The sequence below is a fragment of the Elephantulus edwardii genome, unplaced genomic scaffold (assembly GCF_000299155.1).
Source record: "Elephantulus edwardii isolate Elephantulus edwardi_28Jun2011 unplaced genomic scaffold, EleEdw1.0 scaffold00054, whole genome shotgun sequence".
Classification (NCBI taxonomy): Eukaryota; Metazoa; Chordata; class Mammalia; order Macroscelidea; family Macroscelididae; genus Elephantulus; species Elephantulus edwardii.
Window position 1 is genome coordinate 6,515,389 of NW_006399804.1, and position 23,909 is coordinate 6,539,297.

Consider the following 23,909-nt stretch of genomic DNA (forward strand, 5'->3'; position numbering starts at 1 on the left):
AGTTCCTCGCACATTTCATTGTAGTATTTTGCTTTGTCATTCCGAGCAGCCTTTTGTAAGTAAACCAGTATAAAACAGAATTTCATTTAAATAATTTAAAAAAATCCATACCCATAAAGGCTCATAAATTTGGATACTTTTCACATTATTTTTTTCTGTTTTACTTATTTTGCTATAGGTTGCAAACATTCACATAATTATCTATGCTACTTGAAAAAGTGATATTCCAAACACTGCTTACAAGTAATTGTGATTTTCTCCCTTAAAGCAGATATCAAAATGGCCATGGAATTGGGACCCACTCATAGCCAGGCTCCACTGGGTGTCTGAGGCTGTAAATCTTTTTAGGAGGAGAGTGCCTAAGCACTGCTGGACTTGAACTGCCAGTCCAGTAGGCAAAGGACTATGCCACGAGGGCTCCTTTACATAGATAAATATCTTTACAGAATATTTCTTTAAAAAGAGTTACATCATACTTAGAAGGGCAGAGGGTCAGCCCAAGAGAGAAAGACTCTGGATGAGGTGGATTTACGTAGTGACTGGGTAATGGGGATACACAAGTTGGAGACAGTGAGATTGTCTGGGGACAGGGCAGGGTTCAGAGCTATTGTTTATAGGGTCGCTATGAGTCATAGATGACTCAATGGCACATAACAGCAACAAAAAGAGAAGAATCTTTACCTAGCATTCCAGACCTGTCAGCGCTGGAGCTGAGCCAGGGAGCAGGGGCCCTGTATCCCAGCACTTTACAGCTGGGGGAGAGGTGGGGGTCTGAAGCTGTTTTGGACTCAGAAATCAATCAATTTAACAACCACATTCTACTTCTTGGATCATTACCTTGATTGAAAAACTAGCTGAAATGAGAGTCAGGAATCCTGTTCACAGCCTTCCAGATCTGGCTGTGATCACCACGAGACCTGCTTATACCTGCCAGCGCTCCACCCCGCGCACCTGTACTGCTCCCCGTGACCCCTCATCTCTGCAGCCAATGCATCTCTCCTGACCACTCACGGTGTGTCTGTCTCCAATGTGTCTGTCTTGGTATCGCAGAACTCACTGAGACATATGAAAAGTCATGCTGGTGGGAATGGTTGCAATCACTGTTAACAAACAAGGCTCTTACTGCCAATATTACCATCTGTTCTATCGAGTTTCACATATTACCGTGCATGTGGGCTCTGTTAAAACAGATTTCTGTACTGCCCAAGGTCACCCTCGATCATGTCACCAGCCTTTGAAGAGGAGTGGATTGTGAACCTCCAAAATATAAAAATTACCAAATTTTGAGACATATGTCATCTGATGATGTAACTCACATAAATATATGAAAGGGACCGTGTGTGCAGGAAAAACTAGAGCTATCTATCACTTGATATATGAAATAAGGAGGGTAGAACCCGTTATCAGGCTCCTGAGGAAAAGATCAACCATTTAAATCCACCAATTGCTGCAAGGGAGAAATATGAGCAGTCTCCCCCAGCTACAATGTATGGCCTTGGCTTTGCAATCAACACTCTTAGCACCAGCAGTCAGTATATCAAAAGGTGATTGCATTAGGTAAATCAGCTGTTAGGGACCCTTCTAGAGTACTGAGAAGCAATGATGTCAGCCTAGAGACTAAGGTATGCCTGATCCAGTCCATGGTCTTTGCAATTACTTGTTATGCATCAGAGAGCTGGATAATGGCTAAGGATGACAGAAGAATTGATGACTTTGAGTTGTGATGCTGGAGTAGAGTCTTGGACATACCATGGACTGCTAAGAAAATGAATAGGTCTTAGAGGGTGAAACCAAGTTCCTCCTGCGAAGCTTGCATTTTGAAGCTCTGTCTCAAGTACTTTGGGAATGCGGCCAGGAGAGACTAATTCTTGGAGAAGGACATAATGCTCAGGACAGTGGAGGGACAGTGCAGGAGAGGAAGACCCCATGTGACATGGATTGATACGGTAACTAGGACAACAGGCATAGTAGGTATGTCAGAGTCAATGAGACTGGCTAAGGACAAGGCAGGCTTCAGAGCTATTGCACATAGGGTTGCTTGAGTTGCAGGTGACTTAAAGGCATATAACAACAGCATGAAGTTATCTAAAGTGCAGCATTTAACTGATTAAATTCTGGATAAAAAGCACATTACTATACCATTGGAGAAATATTGGGATGGGGAAGGAATTCACTAAGTTTGAGAGCAGCAAACTTAAAGCTGAGCTAAGGGCCTGCTCTAATCCCTTCTACACCACTGCAGGATATTTCTTTGACTTGATTCAATTCAGTCAATGTGTATTCATTTTCTTAGCATTGGAATAGAAATCGTCACAAACAGCCCCTCAGGAAGCCAGGCCAACTGTAAAACTAGTGCAAATGAGGGAAGGACTGGCAAGAAGGAACAGTGAAAATCAAGGGTGGCTTCATGTAGGAAGTGATCACTGAGCAGGTTTTGAAGAGTGAACTAGAGTTCTTCCAACACAAATGGCAAGCAGGTTCTAGGCAAAGGGAGCAACTAGTGGTGAAGTCACACAGAAGTGAGAGGGGGATAACATTTTCAGTGAGCCATAAGATGACATTGCTTGTGTGAGTGGACTTTTCCTCAATGTCCTTGTCAATGTACAGGTGGTACATGTGACATCATTTTGATTGTTGGGAACATAAATGACAGTTTTGTTAATGTGCTATAAAATGTTATTTCAAGATTGTTAATTTCTCTAATTGTGAACATTTGTGTCAACACACTGTTTTTGTAACAAAAAAAAATGCTGATATTTAGCAATCAGGTGCTCTGATATCTTGGAAAAGGAGCACCTGACCTATTTTAGGGTTAAGAAATGCTTCCTTGAAGAACAGACATTTATACTGAATTCTGAAAGATGAATGGAAACTTTTCGGTGGGAAGAGTATGTTAGGAAGCGAGTAGAGCATATGAGAATACCCTGAGGTGAGAGAGCCTGGCATATTAAGGTTGCCACAAAGGCACCGAGCACAGAGCATAAGGAGGAGGAGAAGGCATGGGGCTGGAGGGGGATGTGCTGGTGGACCACAAGAAAGGTTTGGGCCTTTATCCTGAGCAGTGGGAGCCACAAAAGTTTAAAACATGGGGAAAAAGTGTGGGGGGAGGGTGGAAGAAATCGGGAAGAAAGATGGAAATAACTTGTGTAGGGGTTATGTATCTCCACTTGGTGAAAATTATCTTGTTTTTCTCATTAAATATGGATTTCCTTATTTGTTATGTTTCCAAGATTATCTGATAAGTGACACATTTTGGAGATTAAACAGCTTTTTTAAAAAAAAATGGAAAAAGGTTTTAAATAAGGGGGTAGTATGATTAGATTTAAATTTTGCAAGCTCCCTTTAGTTATTAGCCGGTGAAAAGTTTGGAAGAAGAGAGGGGGAACCTATTAGAAGAATATATTCATAAAAGATTATACAACATGGGTGACCCCAGAGGACATTATGCTGATTGAAATATCCCAATTACAAAAGGACAAATACTGCATAGTACCACGGTTACAAAGCAAGTCTGACATGGGGGTGGGGGGGAAGTTAGGAAAAGAGTAAGATTAGATAGATAATGATAGATAGATGAAAGAAGGAATATATTATTAGGAATTATACAAATGACAACAGCAAAGAATAAGAGGTACATTGCAAAAAGGACTGGGGTTGGGGGAAGGTGAATAAATTTTTTTTTAAAAGTAAACTTGGGGAGGGGGAAAGGATGCAGAGGGGGTAAAATGTGCAACAATGAATGAATGAAACTCTAACTTTTCTGTAAACCTTCATTAAAATCACAATCTCAGTCACAAAAGGACAAATACTGCTAGTGCCACTGCTGTAAAATGGGACTGACAGGGTTTGGGGGAGGGGGTAGACTGAAAAAGAGGAGATAAATTATGTATACTGTATTGAAACAGATGAAAGAGAGAGAACTGTTTAAAAGCGATATATGATTAGGCATTATAGTCATGACAGGAGTCCAGAACGAAAGCTGCATAGTGGAGTGGACTTAGGGGGAGGGAACTGTATAACAATGAAAGAATTTTTCTTTTACTTTTCAAAGAGAAGAACGAACTGGAGGGGAAGGGTGGGCAGGGAGAAAAGTGCAACAATGAATGAATGGAAATTTAAAAAAGAACATATTAACACACCGGAGAAGGTGCTGGATTGGACTAAGTAGAAAAGATAGGGAGAGCAGGACTTGGAAATATATTAGATAAGCATGAGGAGTTGAAATTTTTCCCATTTACATACACCAAGTAATATTAACAGTTGTTTCTACAAAGCCCATAGTTTGTTTTGGTTTTGCATGTTTGAGTTCCTTACAAGCAAGGCTGTGCTGCGGCAGGTGCCCCCTTTTGGCTGGGCTGATCCCAGACAGGTGCCACCCTCTCCTTCTGCCCTTACCTGTGTGAGATCATGAACCCTTCTTACTGCTTCTGCTGAGCTGACTAACCCAGAGGGGCTGCCTGAAAGAGGTGGCAGACCTTTTGGCCTCAGGAGCTGTAATTTCTGTGTTATTGGTGCAACAGGATCATCAGTCTTGCAGGTCCCCAACATTGGGCAGCAACAGAAGGGATGAGTGATATGCAAATAGCATGCAAATGATGCACTATCCCTGCATTGTAGAGAGCCATGGTAAAGCCATTTTATATACAGCATGCACTTTTATGCCAGGTTCAAAAGTGCAGAGCTGTTCTCAGTACAAAAACAGGTTTTACTAGTATTCCTTGAACCCTAGGGCTAAGCAAGGATATGAAAACCAAAATATATTGTAAGCCCTGAGGCTGGGTTGTTCTTCTGTTCACTGTAAAAAGAAGATAAAAGGACTCGGGGCTACAATGTTATACTGCATGCCTCTCCTAACCTATCCTTTGTGTGATATATTTCTCCAGTCCGTGCTCCTCATCAGTCCAAGCCTGTTCATCTTGACATCTGGTTTCTGGCACTGCATGGTCTGTTCCTCTCCCTTAATCCACTGATGTACAAGTCTCACCTCTGCTCACAGACCTTTAGCTGTCCCCTGGGCACAGGACATCCTGATTGGTGACAAGAGAGCATAACTGAGCCTCTGGGGCCCCCATTCCACCTCAGACAGAGTGGTTCCATGGACAATTCCTGCCACCCTGCCCTTCCCATGCACTTGAGTTTTCTCAGACAGATCTGGTTTGAATCCTAGCTCTCTTGCCCCAGACAGTTGGCCACACCAAACAGTTTTCAAAAGTATGTTGCCAGGACTTTCCACCTCAGTCTGGAAGCCCTGTTGAAGCCTGCTCACCATGGATGACCCCGATGGTATTTGAAATACCCATAGCATAGTTTCCAGCATCAGAGCACCATGCAAAGCATCAAAGAATGACAGACTTGACAGATAAGTGGTGGATTAAGCATAAAGAAAATAAAGCCCCTTACAACTGGATTTAAGGAAACAGAAATTCCTGAAGCAGGAGTGGCATCCACTTCCTAAACCACATGCCTATGGAAACTCTATGAACTTGGAGAAATGACAATAGTTACAGAAAGGCATTAGGTCTTTTGTTCATAGAGTCGCTGTGAATCATGTTCAACTCGACGGCAGTTATCAACAGCAATCCCTCATTTACACATTAAAACTCATACTTGATTAAATTCCAATTGGGTGGAGACTTACTGTTGTTATGTACTGTAGAGTTAGAACTGACCCATAGCTTCCCCTCCTGAGGGTTTCCAGAGGCAGTTACAGGGGAGGAGATTACCCATCCTTCTCCCACAGAGCAGCTACTGGCCTCAAACTGTGTGCCTTTGGGATGGCAGCACAACTTCCTGCCATTAGGACAACAGAGCTCCCGGGATGGAGACGAAAGGGTAGTAAATATCAGAGTATCTTTTCAAATGCTTGAGATGACTTATAACCTTATAATTTTAGATTTTTTAACAAAGCAGTGTAACTTCTGTCCCATTTATTTGGATAGTGTTATCCTACTGAGGACAAGGAAATGTGTTTTAAAATATGACAGCCTTCAGCCTCTGTACATGTCAGAAATAGAAAAATAAAACAGCTTACTGTGGGTGTAAAAGAGGCAAAAATCATGTTCTCCTTCAAAAAATAAACATATTCTGTATTCTATATAAATGAGATATTTATTTTTCAGGTACGAAGGATATCTTTTTTTTTTTTCACCAAATTAATTTCAACTCATTTATGCTGTTTACACTTAAACAGAGCTGTGCATCACAAATTACAGGCAGATACATACAATACAATTTAAGTTGTTAATCTCAGCTATGTGGGCATGACTTGTTCTGCCTTGGCAGTTATGCCCAATTTAATGAAAGCTATATTCCACCGTGTACTAGGATCTTTGTTTTTTAAAGGAGGTTTTCATGCACTTCCCTTTACTGCTGCCATAAAATTAAAGAAAAGAGCAGAAGGTAAAGATCTAAATGAAACAAAGTGAAATATGCCTTCGCAGAGGAGAAGAGGAAGAGGCAGGACTTGTCCCAGCTGCAAAGCTGAGCAACGGGACACTGAAGAAACCTGTGCATGTAGTGACCCAATTTTTCTCATAAATAAGGAAGTAAAATGATAGTGTTCAGTTGTACATCCTCAGTTAAAGTTTTAAAAACTTCTGTTACATAAAAAGTCAATGATATGAGAATTTGCTGGTATACATTTATTGACAATATGTCTGGCTAGTATCATGGATGCCATTGAAAATCTCCACATCATTCTTTCTTTATCCTCTGTGATGTAAAGGTAAATATTGCCAAGAGGAAAAGCACTAGGTGACAAAGAAAGTATGTGTTTTAGCCAGGGCTAATGTTTATGATGCTTAAAAAACACAAAGTATTTTATTTAAGGGTCTGAATGCCTTAAGTGCCAGAAAAATATGTAGAAGGGAAGATCCAGCAGGGATCTAAAAAGACACAGTAATAGTGGGCATAGATAAATGGTGATCAATTTTATAAGACGTACCGTATGGGAATGATTGATTGAAACACAACATAAATGAAGAAAAAAATAAAACACTCCCACTCCCCCCCCCCAAAAAAAAGGTTTATAGCGACATTAAGGAGCTGCACAGCCATACCAAAGGCAGGCAGTTCCAACCCACCAGTTGCTTCGTGGGAGAAAGATGGGCAATCTCTTCCAATCTCTTCCCGTGCAATTTCAGCCTCTGAAAACCCACTGGAAGATCAACTTTGAGTTGGTTCTGATTTGACAGCAATGAGTTGAATTTTTGTGATATATATTTTAAAATTCTCTTTGACAGTTTTTGGTTTTTTTCTTTAAGTTCAGTCTTTCAACTATCACTGGTTCGACTCCTGATTATGTGTTGCAAAGTACAACTGCGCCATAGGGTTTTCTTAGCTTACTCTTTACAGAAGCAGTTCGCCAGGCCTTTCTTCCATGGAGCCACTGGTTGGGCTTGAACCACCAACCTTTAGGGTAGCAGCCAATCTCCAACATCTTGTGCTACTCAGGTTCCTGAACAATCTATTGTGTTATATAATGCTGAATTGGAGCCAACCCATAGTTGATCTTCCAGTGGATTTTCAGATACTGTAAATTACACAGGAGGAAGTTGCACATCTTTCTCCCACAGAGAAACTGGTAGATTCAAAACACATGCCTTTGGGACTGCAGTGCAGCTTCTTACCACCAGGCTACCAGAGCTCCCGGAACAATCTATTGTTGCTGTGTACCAGCTAGTCAGAACTGACCCATAGCCGATACTCTGGTGGATTTTCAGAGGCAGTTAATCACACAGGAAGAGACTGTCCATATTTCCCTTGCAGAGCAGCTGGTGAGTGGATTCAAACTGACTCCCTTTGGGATTGCAGCACAGCTCCTTACCATTAGGCTACTAGAGCCTCTAAATTTCACTTTCCACAGAAATCCAAATGACCACTATGTCAATTATTATAGGTATGTCATGAGAAAAAGGAAAAAAAATTCATACTAAGGATATTTACTTCATCCTTCAGAAAAGATGAAAAATTGGCCCTCTGACTAATACTGACATGTGGACACTTTCTCCCAACTTTTTCATCCAAGTAAATTTCACTTACATGCCATCTAACCATCTTTCAGCTTTAAGAGATGCCCTCCCAAAGACAGCATTGAGAGAGATACCACAAAGTTAAAGTGTTCACCAAGCGTGGTGTGTACATAGAAATGGAACCTTAGCAAATTTAAAATATAAAAGATTGTTGTTGTTGTTGTTGATATGTGCCGTCGAGCTGCTTGCAACTCATAGCGACCCTATGTACAACAGCCCTAAAATCTGCTCTGTTCTGTGCCAATTGCACCATCTCTAATACACCCATCCCAATTACCCCAGTCACTGAATCAATCCACCTCACAGAGGGCCTTCCCCTCCTGCTCTGTCCCTCCACCCTCCCAAGCATGATGTCCTTCTCCAAGGACCAGTATGTTAAAGGGAGCCTCAGAATCGGAGCCTCAGAATTGTTGCCTCCAAAGGAGCCGCCCGGTTTAACCCTTTCCAGGATGAATCTGTTTGTTTTCCTAGCAGTCCATGATACCCTCAATACTCTCCTCCAGCATCACAGCTCAAAGGCATCAATCCTTCTTTTATCCTCCTTAGTCATTGTTCAACTCTCTGATGCATAACAAGTGATTGCAAAGACCATGGCCTGTACCAGCTACACCTTAGTCTCCAGAGAGACACCATTGCTCTTCATTACTAGTAGTAAATTTAAATTAATTCCTTAGATTACAAGATGATGGGTTACATCATAAAGTCTTATTTGTTTTTCAATATTAGTCATTAATATAATCTTAAATGCAAAGAAAAGTTGCCAAAGAAAAATTTTTAAATAGTGTTTACATTATCACAGCCTTAAATATGTCTTTACTGTTTAAATTATTGCCATATGATTTAAAATCATATAAATTCTGTGTACGTTATTGCTTGTAATATCTCTATTTTAAATAATTCCATCTACTACAACATAATTAAAACTGTCACCCATTTCTTAATATCTAATTTCATTGTTATTATTTAATAAGATTTTTAAGTATTAAAAAAAGATTACGGAAGACAATGTTCTTCAAGGTAGATTTAGATAACTGTCATCTTCATATAATAGAAATAATATGTTACAAGTCAATATGCCTACATTATTAAAACTATGTATTTCAATAACCATGACTTTTATCTTTGATGCTTAATTTGTAAAAGCAGAATTCATACTGCAAATTAATTTGCTCATTTGAAAAATGTTAACCTCTGTCTACAATAACAACGTAATTGGTAAAAGGAGAAGATGGGCTGAAGAATTTTAGCTTAAATCAGAAGTTTCCAGGCTCACTCATTTCTCCAATTTAAGAACTACTTTCCTAATTCTTGGAATATAATTTATGTGTTTCTTTGAGGGGAAAAGTCTAATAGTAGTAGAGATTCTTACAGTCTTCATGCATTTTTTATGTGATAAAAAACTATAAAAGTCACAATAAGACAAATATGACATAATGACACTATTATAAAACAGGACTGCTGACATGAGGGTTGGGGACAAACTAAGAAAAGTAGAGATAAATAATGTACATGGCATTGAAACAGATGATGGAGAAAACTGTATAAAAGGAATACTGATTAGGTATTATTGGTATGAAAAGAGTCCAGAATAAGAGCTGCATAAAAATAATTATCTTGGAGGGAAGGGGCAGACTGTATAACAGTGAAAGAACTTTTTTTTTTCCAAAGGAAAAAGTGATCTGGAGGGATAGGGGACAGGGAGGAAAATGTACAATAATGAAGGACTGGAAACCCAAGTTCTTTAAAACCTTCATTAAAATATCAATATAAAAAAACTATAAAAGTTAGAAAAAGGATTTGTATGCAAATCTATTCATTCCTAAAACATCCCTAAACCCCATTTAAAAACCCATGGTCATTTCATTCTGGAGTCACCACATGGCAAATTAACTTCAAAATGTTATTCATTGATTTTATATGTTTAATGGCATTCTCCAAATTAATTGTAACCCGGTTAAGCAAGTGTATTTCCCCTTTACTGCCCCAGTGCGGTTGCTGAAGCTGACGGCATTGCTCCGTTAATAAACACCCTGTCCTGTAAACGAGATGGGGCCATCGCGAACGCGGCCACAGTGCTGACGAACATGGCGATGCAGGAGCCGCTGCGAGCGAGCATCCAGAACCACAGCGTCATGAACGCGATCATCCGGCCCCTGCGCTCCGCCAACACCGTGGTTCAGAGCAAAGTGGCACTCACGGTCGCTGCCACAGCCTGTGATTTCGAGGCTCGGATGGAGGTGAGGAGCAATGGCATTTGTTTACTCACTGGTGGGATCACTACTCATTGATTCATTAAGATGCAACATTTTTAAGTGGGCTACCCATCCCTGAAGTCTTTACAACAAGTACACTTTGGAAAACAAATTGTCAATATCTGTCAAAGTAGGTAAACCGATCCTATCATCCGGCAACTCTATTTCCAGGTGTAAACCTAAGAGAGAATCTCTTACCTCTGTGTGCCAGGAAACAGTGCCTACTAATAGCAGAGTAGCTGTAAAAAAACAAAACCAAAAAAACCCCCAAAAAACAAAAACAACAACACCACCAAAACCAACCAACAAAACAGTTGTCTAATCTCTGAGACCATGGATAAAGAAATTGTATATAAGTGGAGTCTCAATCAATAAACATGAATAAACTACAGCCGCAGTCATCGACATGGAAGAATCTGACAAGCACAGAGCGAGCTGCAGAACACCCACACTATGAGTCCACTTATGCAACATTCCAGTCTATACACAGGAGATGTCTCTGATAGGGACAAAGAACTGATGTCAATGAGAGGAGAGCCCCGGTTCAAGGTCAGAGAACTGTGTATCTCTTAAGGCCGGTGACAGGTAAACTGCAGAGTTCTATACAATTCTTTCTTTCTTTCTATCTATATCTATCTATCTATCTATCTGTCTGTCTATCTATCTATCTAGAATTTTTTTCTTATTTTTGTCTTATATTTCCCCATTTCAAAACAAAGAATTGCTTTTCCCACATCCATTCTAGAAAAGTATCTTTCACAGAGTGGTTGATCCTATTAAATCTTTATTAAAACTTAATGTAAGCCTGCAAACACTATTTTGTCTCACATAAACCTTAACACGACTGATTGACACAGTTACTACAACAATTAAGCACAGCAGAGATGGTGAGGAAGGTGCTGAACTGGACAGTTTTGATCTGTTGGCCATGGAGTTGCTGGGAGATAGAGCCAACATCTAATGGTAATCACCACATGGCAATAACCAAAGGCTTGTGAGAGTCCTTTCTCCCAGTGAACAGCACTAGCTAACATTTATTGTAGGAGCTTTAAGTGGCCTAGTGGGTTGCACTGCCAACCCAAACACAGGCAGTTTGAATCCACAAGCTGCTCACAGGCAAAAGACAGATGGTCTCCTCCCAGGAGATTTACAGCCTCGAAAAAAACATTGGAAGGTCTGCTGTGAGTTAATTCTGACTTGACAGCAATGGGTAAGAGTGAGTGAACAGTGACTGAGCTCCTGCTGTGTGCCAGGCACTGGGCTAAGCACTTCACATGCAGTTAAGTCTCTATGAAGCAGGTACATTTATAATCTTCATTTTACATATGAAGAAAATGAGGTTTAAAGAATGTGCCCAAGGCGAGCTCTGGTGGCCTAGTGGCAAGAAGCTGCACTGCAATCTCAGAGGTACACAGTTCAAATCCACCAGATGCTCTGCTGGAGAAGGAGGAACAATCTCCTCCAGTATCAGTCAGATCTGATTTGACGGTACACACAAAAAATAATGAAATAAAATAAAATTTAAAAAAAAAAAGAATGTGCTCAAAGCAGAGCTGGGAAGTGGCAGATCAGGGACATGAATGCATCCTTCCCACTGCAAAGCCTAAGACTCACACTGTGCTGTCTGCTCTTGATAGAAGGAGATCTTTTTTGACCCAAAGATATCTATCCTCTTCCCTGTATGGCTTTCTTTTGACTCAGCTTCCAGACCAGCTGCCTCAACTCATTCATTCAGTTAGTTTGTTGAAAAACATTTATTTACTAACTACTATGTAGTGGGAAGGTGGAGGGTCAGTGCAGGAGAGGAAGACCTTCGATGAGATGGATTGATTCAGTGACTGGGGTAATGGGGGTAGGTGTGTCAGAGGTGGTGAGACTGGCACATGATAGGGCAGAGTTTAGGGCTGTTGTACATAGGGTTGCTATGAGTTGCAGGTGACTCAATGGCACATAACAACAACATGTAGTGAACTCTTGTGTCCTAGCAGCAAGAAGCTGCTCCACAATCCTAAAGTCTCACAGTTCAAATCCACCAGCTGCTCCACAGGAGAAGGATGGGAAATCTCCGCCTGTGCAATTAACTGACTCTGAAAACCTGCTGGAGGGTCAGCTATAGGTTGGTTCCAAATCTACAGTACACAACAGCAAAAACTATGCACTAGATGTCCTGCCAGGCATTAGGGTGAAAAACCATGCTATTGCCCTATGAAGCTTACAGAGAAGTCTCTCTCTATATACTGAAATATTGCAAGTGATGCCGTATCCCTGCTACTTATTACTCTCTCCCAAGTTGCCACCACTCTGATTTTTCAAATATTTGAAACTGACCTAAAAATAAAAATTAAAAAAAAAAACACCGAAAATCCTCTGGGCACATGAGCAACATCATGATCAACAATAAGAAAGGTGGCAGTCATTGCATTTTTCTTAGATTCAAAACCAACATCCCTGGCATCAGCTGTTAAGGAATCAAGTGATATATTTGTATTGGGCAAATCAAGTACCAAAGATTTCTTGATAATGTTGAAAAGACGTCACCTTGAGGACTAAGAACACTGGACCCAAGCCAAGGCATTTTCAGTTGCCTCATATGCATGTAAAATCTGGACACTGAGGAAGACATGTTGTTGTTTGTTGTTATGTGCCGTCGAGTCGCTTGCGACTCATAGCGACCCTATGTACAACAGCCCTAAACCCTGCTCTATCCCGTGCCAATCTCACTGCCTCTGACACATCCATCCCGATTACCCCAGTCACTGAATCAATTCACCTCATAGAGGGTCTTCCCCTCCTGCGCTGTCCCTCCACCCTCCCAAGCATGATGTCCCTCTCCAAAGACCTGTCTCTCCTTACAACATGTCCAAAGTATGTCAGACGAAGCCCCAGAATCCTTGCCTCCAAGGAGCAGCCTGGTTTAACCCTCTCCAGGATGAATCTATTTGTCTTTTTGGCAGTCCATGGTACATTCAGTACTCTTCTGTACCATGGAGGAAGACATACCAAAGAAAAATGCTTCTGTTTGAGTTGTATTAGTGAAGAGTATTGAATACACACATACCTCACTTATCAACAACTTACGTTCCAAAGACCAGTTTATTAGGTGAAAAGGGGCGAATGACCACATCAGACTATAAAATAAAGGATGATTACATCATTATGTAACTATAAAATTATATCCTTACAAACCAACCAAACTACATTATTGTATGATTGCCAAATAATGTCATTACAACAATCCACTGAGACTCGTGGCCCAGCCACATTGACACCTTGTCTTCACTATCACAGCCAGTACTACTCTCACCTCACATCCTGAAATTTGTTACTGCCAAACATATGTTGCTAATGTGCAAAAATAGGGGGCTAGTAGATTTTTTTAAGGTGGCCATAACTCTAAATGTCTGACAGTGAGATAATTAATAAACGAGGAGTAGGTGTACATTATGGACTTCCAGAAGAATGGGGGCGGGGAAGCAAAACACACCACATCTTAGAGAAAGTACAGCTAGAACGTCCCTTAGAAGAGAGGATGGAGACTTGGTCTTGCTTACCTTGGACATGTCCTCAGGAAGGACCAAGCACTACAGGAAGAAGTCAGTGAAAAAGAGGGAGATCCTCCCTGAGATGGACTGATCAAATAGCCACAACAGTAGATTCAAACTTGGCAATAGCTATGAGGATGGAGCAAAACCAGACAATATTTTGTTCTGTTGCATGTAAAGTGGTAATGAGTCAGCAATAACCCCAGAGCAGCTGTTGTTGTGATCTACTGAGTTGGCACCAACCCCGAGCTGACACCCCAGTAGATTTTCAGAGGCGGTTAATCACATGGGAGGAGACTGTCAGTCCTTCTCCCATGACCCAGCTGACAGATTCTAATTGCATGCTTGTGGAATTGCAGTGCAATTTCTTACCACGTAGGCCACTAGAGCTCCCTGCAGGGCAAGCAGCAACAGGAAACAGTACTGATTCTTCTTTAAAAGCTAGCTTAACCATTCCTCAGTCCTCAAACCAGGCACAGCCTTCTCTGTGCTCGCATTGCACATTATGTATATCACCCTTATTCTTGTTAAGAAGAGAGGAGGCAAGTTATTGTTCTTATCTGAAACATTTAAGTTCTTTCAAGCTTTAAGCCAAGGAACTCCCTGTGTTCATAACATTAAAATATACCTTGTACACAATGCGTGTTCAATTAACACGCCTGGTAGTCTAGGGGCCAGAGAGTAGGATTGCTCACCTGAAGATGGTGCTTCTCTGCTGGTTTGAATCTTCCAGTGGCTCCATGGGAAATAGATGGATTGTCTCCTCCCATGATTTACAGCCTCAGAAAACTCACTGGAGGGTCAGGTCAGCTATGAGGTGGTTCCAACTCTGTAACAATGAGAAAGAGAGAAGTAAATGAAAAGCCTTGATAACTTCAGTTGTTCCATATGTATGTGAACATTACATAGTGAATGAGAAAGATGAAAGAAAAACTGATGGCTTTGAATTATGACATTGTTGTTGTTAGGTGTCACTGAGTCAAGTATGGCTCATAACAACCCTATGAACAAAAGATCTGAACCCTGTTCTATCCTGTGCCATCCTCACACTTCCTGACACACAAGAGCCCATTGCAGCAGTCACTGTGTCAATACACCTGGTTGAGGGTCTTCCTCTCCTTCGCCAACCCTGTATCCTTCCCCGTATCAGGTCCTTCTTCCAGGAATAGCCCCTCCTAGCAATTAGTGAAGAATATTAAATACATTATGGACTCCCAAAAGAACAAAGAAATCAGTCTCAGGTGAACTACAGACAGAGTACCCCTTAGAAATGTCATCATAAATGGAAAATACTGAGTCACTGGGGGAAAATTAAGATCTTTAACAAAATGGTAACACAGTGTCTGCAACAGTGATTTAAAGCACAGCAGAGATTTTGAAGATGACCCGACTGGGCAGGTTTCATTCTGTTGGACACAAGGTGCTGCAAGTCCACGATGCCTCAATGGCACCCAACAACAACAACAGGAATAAATGAGTTAGATCTTTGCCAAGAGAACACATAGAGTTAGATTACTATCTTCTGTTACGTCCAGAAATGAAACACATTCAGAGATTTTGCTGCAAACACAGGGTTCTCCAAGTGAGTTTTTCTACTTAACTAATATGAAACTGCTGCTAGAAAGTTTTGTGTTTTAGATGAGAATGCCTGAGGGTGGAATGTGTCCTGTGGCTGGCTACCTGCCTCCAATTCTCTTATTCAAAGAGAAGATGAGATACTCAAGGACCTTGGAAATGTGGGGTTTTTTTTGGTTTTGTTTTCTGAAGCACTGCTTCGGTTTTACCTTGGCCACATTTCTGACTTGGTGGTAGTGCCCAGCAGCTTCAATGGTGCTGGTGAACACTGATTCCTCCTGCCCACCTTTGGGGTCAGTACTGGTTGCCTATAGCTGCTATAACAAATGTCCACACTTTTGAAATGCTGATGTTCCAAACTCTGAGGTAGTAAGTAATTAGTATTACTGAATTTGTGGACTAAAATCCAAATGTCGGCAGAATTGGCATTCTTCCTGGAGGTTTTAGAGTAAAGCCTGTTACCTTGTCTTTTCCAACTTCTAAAGGCTGCCTGCATTCCCTGACTTGTGACTTATTCCTTGTTGAATCATTCCAACTTTTGGTTCCATTACATCTTTTTTTTTCTTCTTCTGACATTACATTCTTCCTTCCATGAGAACTCTTGTGATTTATCTGAGAATAACAGATAATTCAGGATGATCTCCCAATCTTAAAGATCTTTACTGACATCTGCAAAGTCCCTTCCAAGGACTCAGATAGGATTATTTTTGGTGGCTTATGAGTGGCATCCACTTCCTAAACATGCCTCTGGAAACTCTTTGAACTTTGATAAGAGACAATAGTTGTTGAGGGGTTTCAGGTCTTTTATTCATAGGGTAGCTATGAGTCATGCTGGACTTGATGGCAATCAACAACAACACTCCTTTATCTGCAATATTACTGAATGAACATTCCATGATGGAAGTAAAGACAATAAATATACAGCATCCATTTGTAACCAGTTAGAATGCATGCTCTCTTCCCAGTAAAATCACAATTACCTCCTAGTCTTGACTCTAGCTTATTTTCTTTATTTCAAGTATAAAGATAGGCTCCTGAATATAAGGTTTAGTAGTAAATGGGGTTTTCCCCCTTTTCAGTTTGATAAACCCAAGCATGGACACATTCTATAATATTTTTCACATAGTTTAAATATTTCAACAATCCAATAAATTAGAGGTTTCAAGCATAAATATTTACTCTAGACATCCAATGTGTATTTTTATTTAAATCTCATAGCAATTAATAACCATGGTAACAGCAATAAAGAAATAAAAAACATGCTGCACTGGGAATATTTGTTGTCAAGGACCTGTCCAAAGTGCTTACAAGCAAGAATGTCAGTTTAAGGACTACAGTACACCTAATTGAAACCATGGTTATTTTCAGTCACTTGCTATGCATCTGAGAGCTGGACAATGAATAAGGATGACAGAAGAACTGACACATTAGATTTGTAGTTCTGGAGAAGAGTTTGAATATCCCATGGACTACAAAAACAAACAAATAAAAACCTATCTTGGAGGAAACAAAACCAGATTGATCCTTAGAGGCAAGGATGGTGAAACTCAGTTTCACGCACAGTCTCACATACTTTGAGCATGTTGTCAGAAGGCACTAGTCATTGGCAAGGGACAACATTCTGGATAAGGTGAAGGGCCAGAGAAAGAGAGGAAGACCCTCAATGAGAAGGACTGACACAGAACAACGAACTAGAGTATATCAGAGATGGTGAGGATAGCCCAGGACAGGTCAAGGTTCAGATCTGTTGTTGACAGGGTTGCTATGAGTCATAGTTGACTCAATGGCACTTAACAACTATTGAATGCATAAATTTTCCATTTCTGCTTTTAGTTGAAAAATGCAGGTGGCCTGGAGCCCCTTGTGGAGCTCCTGCGCTCCAAGAATGATGAAGTCAGGAGGCACGCCAGCTGGGCTGTGATGGTCTGTGCCAGCGACGAGCTGATGGCCACTGAGTTGTGCAGGCTCGGGTGAGTACTTGCTGCCTCTGTATCTGGATGGACAACAGCATCCTCCTCCTCCTTTCCTGCCCCCAGAGAGGTGTGAGCTATGCTTCCAGTCTACTGAGTGCTGGCAGCCCAGCATGCAGGCCTCGCCACAGCTCTGGAGGGCCTGCCTAGAGAAGAGGGGGCCAGTCCATGTTTTCACCTCCAGAGCTTCCTCATCACCCTTTACAAATGTCACCCTCTGCCTTTCTTTTTCCTCTTGATAAATACTTCTCATCTTCCTCTCCTTCTCTTGATACATACTACTTGTCATCTTCCTCTGTTAGTTAAAAACATCATGTTATTTGTTTTTCAACTTCCAAGACTCAACTGAAACAATAAAGCTATGAGTACTGCCTGTTTTCTCCACCAATCTCAAATTTTTTTCACCAACATTTTGTACTTACTGTCCCCAGATTGACTCTCCTTATGGACAGCATATCAGTTTGCTGTCTGTGGAATTTCAGCAAATGAGAACTGAGCTGTCCACAGGCATGTTTGTGCTGTTCATTTCTAATTATTTTTATTCTTTGCATGTGTAGTCTCATTAGGTGAAAGAGTTGAACTTGAATTTGATGTAAGTGAACAAAAAATTTCTTTCCTCTGAGAGTATCCTTTTCAGTGGTTTGAGTAATTACTACATAATACACTCTCAAAAAGGACTAAGTTGGTCTCAGAATTCCCTCAGTACTATCCAAACGGGTGGCGGAGGCCATTGTCTCATCTCAATTCTTCAGACAGGATCCTACGCAGCTGTATAAATGAGAGCCTAATGTTGGCTGTTTATATGAAATAAATAATGCTTTTTGATTTTATTAACAGGGCTTTAGATATACTTGGAGAAATTAGCCTATCACTAAGTCGGAAAAGTATATTCAGTGAGATAGCTTATGACAAATTACTCGACTACAACCTTCCACTGAAATACAGCCTGACTGGCTTTTTGTCAGCATGCAATATAATTAGTGATGGATTCCATGATTATGGCTGGGTAAGTGACAGCACTTGTTCATATTTTAGTATGCATTATGATAATTTTTTTCTTAAGCCATGTGCCCTTACCTTCCAATTTTACAGCTACCTAACATAATTTCTATGCACAAGAATTTGGAAATCATTACGTCATAAATTTCTTTTTGTACTCCTTTAACTAATACCTATTTAACCCCCAAAATCACTCCCCTCATGTCAATTCCAACTCATAGAGACCCTCTGTTGAGTATCTCTTGGAGCAGTTTGTGAATTAGAACCTCTGACTGTTGGGTTAGCAATATACCATGTAGACCATTTAACTGTAAGCTGTCAGAGCTCTGTACTAACTGATGGCTTACAGATAAATAGCCTACAAATGTTAGCCTCTAATGTAAAATATGAGCTCTGGAGGCCCAGTGGAAAGGAGCTGTCAACCTAAAGGCATGTGGTTCAAATCCACTAGCTGCTCTGCAAGAGAGGGACGGGCAATCTCCTGTATGATTTACTGCTTTTGACAATCTACTGGAGGGTTAACTATGAGTTGGTTCTGACTAGACGGAACCAAATAACAACAATGCCAAATAACAGAAAAAGGAAGGAGCATTTTTGCTTTGGGAAGTTTTCAGTGATAAGGATAGGAATATGTTTCATTTTCCTAATTTATTTAAAATGATAACATAGAATATGATTATAATTAACAACATCTATTATGATGATCTTTAGTTTAAGATTTAGTCTAATTGTTAGATAGTGGGTGAAATTGGAAGCTATAAATTCTCATCTTAGGGTGCATTTAACATGATTGCTAAGTCAACACTTTCCTCTTCTAGAAATGGAAAGCAAAAAGGAGAATAGGAAAATACAGAAACTACCATGTTCTATTTAGGCAAAACTAGGAAATTAATATGATATATAATTTTTTTAAAAAAAATTGAAAGGTGACCAGCAGCCCCAAGGACCAAGGCAAATTTGTGCAGAAGGAGGAAATTTTCTTCCATGAAAAATGTGTTAAGGGAATCAAGAGTTAGTGGCAGATCTCAAAAATTATGATAGAATAATATCCTCCCTGAGGTGATGGGAGAACTTGTTTGCCACATGAGTGCAGGCAGGCAAGAACCAGGTGAGCAAAAGTGAGAGCAGAAGCCCTCTTTGACTGATTTGGTTGAAAAAAGCAGAGGAGAAAAGTCCACAAAAGCATCACAGAGCTGTTAGCTGTGCCATGCATGCTGGCAATGCACAGTGTGACAGCACGAACTTCAAGAACTTTGGAATAAGAAGAGTTCGCTCTTCTATCTTTTCCTCTCCTCCATAATGCACAAGCCAACCACTGAGAAATTGTTCATCTAAGCAAGTCAAGCTCATTGAATGGTAAATAATTTTTAAAAAGGCACAGACCTCAATAAAAATGAGAAAGAAAGTAGATCAAAGAATATTTACACAAAAAATGTTTTAGGCCAATACAATTGTCACAAAGCTATTTGATTATAACTAAAAAAAAATCAAACCAAACAGCCCTCTGTGACGATATCTTCTATAAGGAAAACCCCCAATTCATTCATTCACCAAATGTTTCTAATGTTGGAAGCTTCCAATATGTCAAAGAACAAAATACTCAAAGATTTCTACTCCCATGGTATTTGACTGCAGTAGAAAGAGACAATAAACAACAAAAATAGTAAGAAATTGCATAGTATGATAGAACTAGTATGTGTAAAGATGACAAAAAAAGAATCAATGCCTTTTGAGTTGTGGTGCTAGAGAAGAGTACTGAAAATGCCATGGACTGCCGAAAGAACAGGTATCTCTTGGAAAAAGTGCAGCCATTCCTTGGAGACAAGGATGATGAAACTTCACCTTTCATACTTCGGACATAGAGCAAAGCAAGACTATTCTTTGGAAAGGACATCATGCTTGGAAAGAAGGAGGGTCAGTGAAAGAAAGGAAGATCTCCAACAAGATGACCTATCTGATGACTTCAGCAATGGGCTCTAGTGTATCAGAGGTGATGAGGATGGCACGGGCTAGGGCAGGGTTCAGGTTGGCTGTTCATAGGTTTCTGGTCGCTATGAGTCCTACTTGACTCAACAGCACCTAACAACAACAGTACTATGGGAGGAAAGAAGTTGAGCTTAGTCAGGATATATATAAAATTTCCTGCCTGCTTGTGCCAAGGGTGTTGATTATGGATTTTGGTCTATAGTTTAAATGAAATCTAAAACTAGGCAGAAGAATGGCATGATCGTTCTTATTTTAAAAAGACTGTTGAGAGTATCCTGGATGAGACAAAGATCTAATTCTAACTTGATTGGGGGAAGATCTCAGAAAATGATCTGATCTAAACCTCTTCCATTCAAGCTGACAGAATTTCCAGCACAGTGCTCTGTCTAGCCTGTTGGTTTGTTTTTGTGGGTTTTTAAAAATATTATGAAAGCAGTTTAAGTGCTTTGTTTCAGCATTAATTTATCTATTAGACAACATTTCTCCTCTGAGCATAGAGAGATTTCAAATTCAGGGGCTCTCAGGAGCCAAGCTGGTTATGTTGTAAGGTAGTTATGAAGCAGGAACAGTTATGAAGAAAGGGAGGCAGGGATATCTACTTGGCCTGGAAACAAGGATGCCCACCAGGTTGATTCCACTCGGGGACCTTCAGGTTCCTATTTATAATTTAGAGATTCTGTCTCTATCTTCCTCACCCTACCCTCTTTCCCTTCCTGTACGTGTGTGAAATCAGAATTGTTCAACAGTTGAGTAAATATTCTTTCATATTCACTTAAAAATTATGAACCGTGCAAGTATTACTTTTCAATCCTTCAATTATCTTACAGATAAGTGATGGAACTAAACTTCTGCCACTGAAGGAGCTCTGCTTACAAGAACCCAATAATCAGCGTACTATACTTTTAATTAACAGTAAATCTTCTGATGGGTAAGTCTTTGGGGAGAAGTTTTTCAGGGAAGCATACTTACAGATCCATTGACATGTAAATATGTAAATCTTCCCAATATCATCTTTTTTTCTTTCCTCTACATCTAGCACCACTATGAAAACAAACACTGGTCCATAAGCGGATTGCCTGACCTATGTTGAGACCGTGGAATAATCACTATCACAAGTCTAACATATTCTCTTCTCTTTTCCTGGAAAGCATGCTACCAGTCAATTTCGAATGTATTTTGCAGTCAGAGCCTCTTACCTTTCTAAAACTTGGTATAGATGAGGAAAACAGAATTAGATGGGAACAAGGCAAGATGATTTATACTGACAAGATTTCAGAGCTGTGTTATGATATAATGTTAAAATGTCTCCAGAATTTTAAAAAGATAGATAATAGAGCTGGAAAAGGAAAACTTCTATATTCTTCTTTAAAATAGTCATGTAGGTTAGTATTTCTATATTATGTGCTATGATTTCTAAAATATTTCATGTTCTAGCTCATTAAAAGCTTCATAATATTTTTATTTTATCTTCTCTATGCTTTTGAAATATATCACAGTTAAAAATCAGTACCAATTTGATTTTTAAAAAAAAAATGCCTGGTTTATGGGACATAAGCCAATATTGACAAAAATAATAAATTTTCATTTGTGCATAATTTCAAATGCGTAAATTTGTAGTTGTCCATTTTCTTCAATGGAACATAGATCTTCAGACCTTGGCTACGGATGACGCATTTCTTCCACATCTTCTTTAAGAAGAGCAAGTGCAGAAAAGATCAGGAAAAAATAAAATTCTAATTTCCAGTCTGATAACTATACCCTCACTTTCTTTTACTCAAAAAGCATTTAGATGATAGATTCTGGAAATCTAATTATTGTTATTCTTATGGTGATATAAGGCGCTCTGGTGGTGTAGTCCATAGGGAGTTGCACCGCTCACCTGAAAGCAGAGCCTCTCTGGCAGTGCAAATTCACCAGTGGCTTCTGGGGTGAAAGATGGGCAGTCTCCTTCTGTGTGATTTACAGCCTCTGAAAACCCACTGGAGGGTCAGCTGTGAGTTTGTTCTGACTCAATGGTAATAAACTGAGTTGAGTTGATGGTAGCAGAAGTATATTACTGCTTTCCAAATTTTTGAGGAAAAGGGCTGGGAAATTGGAGTTAACATCCTTTTTGCCAGGGGCCTACCTTGAGGTTTTTGAGCATGCATTTGGCATCAGACTTAGTTCCCTGTATATACAACAATGCCTGTTCTCTAAGCTTCATAGAGGGCAAAGGAATCCAGGTTTCTACTAGAAGTAAAAAGTCCTCATCAAACAAACACCTTATAAACTATACAGTGACTTAAAAATGTAATGTGTTATTATTTTCCATATGATTGAAATTCATTGTGGATTTTTTTTTTTTCAAAATGACAAGAAGAAATAGTTACATTCTTAGTGCTGGAGTTGCATCTCCTACAGAAGAGAAATCAGAACCTGCTTCTGGATGGAATACTTCTCTTAGCAAAAGTGCCACAAAAGAAAAAGGATCAAGGTAGGGAATGCATATTGTATCCTCCCAGTTATAATCCCATAAATAGCAGTGACCCGTTCAAGCGAGATATAGCTTTTTTTAATTAAATGTTATTAATTTTAGTGAACATTTACAGAGATTTTGGGTTTCCATTCATTCATTGTTAGAGACATACTATTAGTGTGTTAAGCAAGCTTCATGAAATACAAATGAAAAGCAATTTTATTTTTGTCTCTCACTGTTCCAATTTATCCAAATTTGTCATATTTCATATTTGTCCTGATTATTTTCTTGTATCAGGAAAATAATCATGTCACTCTGAGGACACTATAAAGTCCTATTAATTCACTCACTGACATAAAATTGGTTCCAGTTCACAGTGACCGTCCATTGGGTTTGTAAGGCTGTACACTGCAGCAGGAGGAAGCCGATTGCATGTCCTTCCCCTGAAGAAACACAGGTGGCTTCACACCTGCAGAGACGGAGCCTGTGGGTGAGCAGTACAGCGAGCTACAGACTATGCCATCTGAGCTCCCTCTGTAAAGTACTGTGGGCGCTTCAATTACAAAATGAGAACAGTAATTTGCACAGTGATGTTAATGGCTGCACTATTAACGGGACCAAACACAGGGAGACAATCTAAGTGCCCCTCAGTGTAAGAAGGGATACATAAAATGTGGTAAATACTACTGGGCTAGAAAGAAACTTAGTGTCACAGACATTCTGGAATATGGATGTCCTGCAGGACATTACATTGAGTAAAATCAATATAAATTATACTTCCTCACTTTTTATTAAGTACAGAAACTAATATTCATTAATAGTTATCAGTAGGGAAAGGAGCTCTAGCTTTTTAATAGTAAGCACTTGTTTTTGGTGATGAGGAAAGTAGCACCTAATGAAGGCCAAAGGTACACAGCTTGAAAAAGGTAAACTATGCCACTAAAAATTAAAGAAGATAAAAGGAATGTCTCAGAAATCTTATGGCACATAGATATATATGCATGTATATATATAATTTGGGGAGTTCTGTTGGCATAGTGGATAGAGAGCTTCACTGCTAATACAAAGGCAGCTGTTTGAATTCAACAACTGCTTGATGG

General features: G+C 39.9%; 1 protein-coding gene across 1 annotated transcript in view; it reads left to right on the forward strand.

Annotated features, from left to right (window-relative positions):
- Positions 1–23,909, forward strand: part of ARMC3 (armadillo repeat containing 3) — a 135,079-nt gene that overhangs the window by 71,463 nt on the left and 39,707 nt on the right. The window contains 6 exon segments of the mRNA XM_006903683.1: positions 10,018–10,267; positions 17,233–17,369; positions 18,207–18,375; positions 21,182–21,282; positions 21,972–22,097; positions 22,732–22,827. Of these exon segments, the coding sequence (XP_006903745.1) occupies positions 10,018–10,267; positions 17,233–17,369; positions 18,207–18,375; positions 21,182–21,282; positions 21,972–22,097; positions 22,732–22,827 (879 nt within the window).